This window comes from Microtus ochrogaster, chromosome 21 (assembly GCF_000317375.1).
Source record: "Microtus ochrogaster isolate Prairie Vole_2 chromosome 21, MicOch1.0, whole genome shotgun sequence".
Classification (NCBI taxonomy): Eukaryota; Metazoa; Chordata; class Mammalia; order Rodentia; family Cricetidae; genus Microtus; species Microtus ochrogaster.
In genome coordinates this window covers 13,289,063-13,293,131 of record NC_022022.1, presented here as the reverse complement: position 1 = coordinate 13,293,131, position 4,069 = coordinate 13,289,063, and the positions used below count along the sequence as shown (strand labels likewise).

At 41.8% G+C, this 4,069-nt stretch overlaps 1 protein-coding gene across 1 annotated transcript in view; it reads right to left on the bottom strand.

Annotated features, from left to right (window-relative positions):
* Positions 1-1,256: 1,256 nt before the first annotated feature.
* Dph5 (diphthamide biosynthesis 5) overlaps positions 1,257-4,069 on the bottom strand; it is a 25,988-nt gene continuing 23,175 nt past the window's right edge. The window contains exon 8 of the mRNA XM_005357173.2: positions 1,257-2,386. Within this exon, the coding sequence (XP_005357230.1) occupies positions 2,175-2,386 (212 nt within the window). The 3' untranslated portion in view covers positions 1,257-2,174. The remainder of the gene's footprint in view (positions 2,387-4,069) is intronic.

The window sequence follows — 4,069 nt, the reverse complement described above, 5'->3', positions numbered from 1 at the left end:
TGTGGGATCAATCAATGTACTGCCCAATCTATTTCCTAAATGAGGAAAGTTTGGCTGTCATTTCCATTTTTTAAAACTGCCCTATTTCTCTTCTGTAACACGGTTAATAAAAACCCAGAGACAGATATTGGGGTTCAACCTGAGGACAAGAAAAGCAAAACAGCCAGCCCCTGGCTCGTACCTCTACCTCAGTCCGAAATGGCGATCCTGCCTCCAGGAATCTCAGAACTGTCTCCTCCCATCAGCACTGGGATTAAAGGCGTGCACCACTAACCACCCAGTATCTATGACAAACAAGTGTAGCTACTGGGATTAAAGGTGTGTGTGTGACCACTGCCTGATCTGTAAGGCTGACCAGTGGGGCTCTTTTACTTTCTGATCTCAGGCAAGCTTTACTTATTAAAATATAAATGAAATATCACTACACGCTTCTTTTTTTTTGAGAATCTACTTACACGCTTTTCAAAACTGCTTGATATTGGAGCTGGTGAAATGCCTCAGCAGGGAAAAGTGCTTGCTGTCAAACCTAACGACCTGAGTTCATTGGCTATAACTTCCACAAACAGTCCTCTTGTCTCCAAGCAAGCATTGGCAACTCGTGTGTGTGTGTATTTGTGTGCACATGCATGCAGTCTCTTTTCTTCATATGAAGTGTAGAAATTTTAGAAACTACTTAATGTAGTCCCCATATTATGATTCTGATGATCTTTCTCCTTCAGTCTTCTTCCTTAGGATAGACAATATCTCTTCCTCTGTACTTTGCCCAATTTGGTTCTTCCTTTTTGGTTTCCATCTCTTGGATGACAGTACTCATTATAGTCATTCATTATATGCACCTCTGTCTCTCATCCATGCCCAGTTCTAAAATGCCCATCTTTTATATCTACTAATTCTAAAGTCTAGACTATGCTGACCTCTTAACCCAGCATTCCTCTTTTCTAATCATAAAGCCATGCCTCATGTTGTGAACTATAGCCACTGTTGATATTATACTTCTTCACCATATTCTGAACCATCTTAAGCTTTGTTCTAACAGGCATTAAACTACTTTCTAGTCACCTTTATCGCATGTAGGCCCAACTTCACATTTTATGAAATACTTTGTCCTTAGTTTAGTCCCTGGTCTTTACTAGTACATGGCCATTCTGGGCTTCTGATAAGAAAGTCTGCATATTTATCACACCCTTCTAACTTGTCAGAATTCAAACCTGAAGCTGTCTTCTCTTGCAATAGAGAGCAATGTCTGTTTTTTGGGGGGTGGGTGGTGGGCTTGGCCTGGCTTTTCACCTGGATCTTTGGATCTTCCTATACATACAAACAATACGGAGTGAGCTGAGAATTTAGGACACACCAATCATTTACTATAGAGCATCTGAATTTGCTTCCGTTTCTAGCTCCCTTTGGAGCCTACAGTTCCACAGACTAACCATCTCATGCCAGTCCAACACTATCTTTGCTGAACTGAAGTCTGGGAATATCTCGGCAGGAAAAGGCACACAGGCAGAATTCTCAGCCTGCTCTGTGACTCCCAGTATCTTTCAACAACCATGCACTGTAACAGTTACAACTGGAGGGTGTGAGCTTTTCAACTACAAAACCCAGAACCGTAGTTTACCATCTCCAAAGAAAACAAGATAGAACGGACGTAAGGTACCCCGCACCTAGCGCTAGGCTTCCAGCTGTCCATGGCCAAACTGGGCTTTTCATGTGAGTGCTGGGGATTCCAGCTCTCAATGCTTGCGCAGTAGCACTTCACTACGAGGGTGTGTTGAGTTCCAACAGCTACCTTTCTATAAAGGAGATTAAAAAACAACAAATGAACAGTTAGCAATCTTTTATTTGCTTTACTTGCTACTCTGCGCTTTTTTATCCCTTAAAAATAGGGTTTATGTGAGTCATGTTCCAGTTTCCTCAAAGTTACATCTTTGGACGTCCAGCCATACTTCTTCAGCTTGGTCTGCCCCCTGACAAGGAGCCAACAGGTACTGCAACAGCATGGTGATGAAACAGGGGAAAACTGCTGCAGGAAACCAACCACTGTTGGTTCAACTTGCTTCCTCTTGGTCACTTCTGTTACACTTTCTAGATAAGTAACAGACCACATAATTTGTCGTATAAATAGAGCACATACAATCTAACTGAAATTAATGTGAGACAACAGAAAAAGTCCATGTTCAGAGTCCATTGATACTCTGGGATTCCGGTATGGAGAAAAGATTTAGCATTTCCATCTCCAGTGGGTGCAAGGTGCCTCCTGTAATGACCAAAGAATGCAATGGTTCTCCCAGGTCCACTGTGCACATTTGCTGTAACGTGCCTGCTGCAATTTTCTGGTCCTCAGCGCCAACTCTGGCTAAGCCAACACAGAGTGTCTCCTCGGTGATGGCTGTTTAAAATGGGGGGCAGGGGAGAAAGAGAGACATGTTACAGATCAACTGGGCAATGCTTCACCTTGTTCAACATTCAAAAATATTAGTACTGCAAGTCCACTGAAAAATGCCCTAAACACCCGAAACCTCTCTAGTCACTCACCACAGACCAGTTACTTTACCTTCTGAGAATTCCAAAGGTTTACATAACCTTATGTTTTAACAACTTGAAAAACAATTGGCTGTATTTATACTACACATAATGATAGCACATATGTCTTAAAACAGGCTGTGAGTAAACATCTGTATGATTCACACACATAAAGACATATAAAGATTTCTTTTTGTTTATATTTCTTTGTGTATTGGTGTGTGCACATGTGTATATGTATGTGCACGCTGATACTCATGGAGGCAGAAGAGGGTGTTGGATCCCCTGAAGCTGGAACTCCATGTGACTGTGAGCCGTTCAAGGTGGGTGCTGGGAACCTAACTTGGATCCTCCTTGTCTTAATTATGGTTTCTATTGCTGAGAAGAGACACCATGACTATAGCAACTCTTATAAAGGAAAATATTTAATTGGGGCAGTTCGCTTAAAGATCGGAGGTTTAGTCCATTATCATCATGGCAAGACAAGGTGGCGTACAGGTAAGCATGCTGCTGGAAAAATAACTGAGAGTCCTACATCTTTCAGGCAACAGGAAGTGGTCTGAGACACTGGGCAGTATCTTGAGCATATGAGACCTCAAAGGCCACTTCCAGTAACACACTTCCTCCAACAAAGCCACGAGTCCTAATAGTGCTACTCCCTCTGGTGGCCATTTTCTTTCAAACCACCATATTCCTTAAGAACAGGAACTGCTCCTAAGGAGCAAATCATCCTCCTGTACCAACACATAAATTCTTGATATACATTTATACTGACCAAGACACAGGAAAAATTAGGAGACTGAGAAAAATTCACAGACGAGAATTTCTCCTTAGTCATCTAGTTACAGAATAAAACAGTTTTTTTTTAATTAAAAAAAATGTATTATCTCTTAAGTGGTAGTTGTGTGGGGTAATAATAATAATAATAATAGCCATTTCTGGATACTCAGGCTTTATTTTTCAGAGTAAAGATCCACAGCTCTCTTTTCATAATCAAGCACTTTAGTGTACAGCTGAAGACCTGACTTCTTATTGCTTTATCCTATAGTTGAGAAAGTTTCCTCCCTGAAAAGTGACTTAAAAAGAAATGGACAAGGATTTATACAAGGCAAAGTGAGGAACTCAGTGCCACTAGCAGGGACAAACCGTGCAATGACTGGGTCAGCAGGATGGCTCAGGAGGGAAAGGCACTTGCCACCGTGCCTTGATGGCCCAAGTTTGAGTCCTGGGACATGTGAGCTGAAAGGAGAAGCAGCTCTTGGAAGCTTTCCTCCTAACTCCATACGGACATATGGCAAGTGTGCACACACATAAAAAAGTACATGATTGCAACAAAGATTTAAAAACATAAATTATCACTCAAAAACGCCTTAATGCATGTTTTTACTAGAGGTCAGGCAAAAACAGTGCCTATAACAGAATATGACAGGTATATATTGAAAGACCCCCCCCCCTCCAGCTTGCTAAGCAGCTTAGCACCAGATGAAAGACCCCCCGCCCAGCTTGTTAAACAACTTAGCACCGGTAATACCATTTTGCAAGGCTTGTA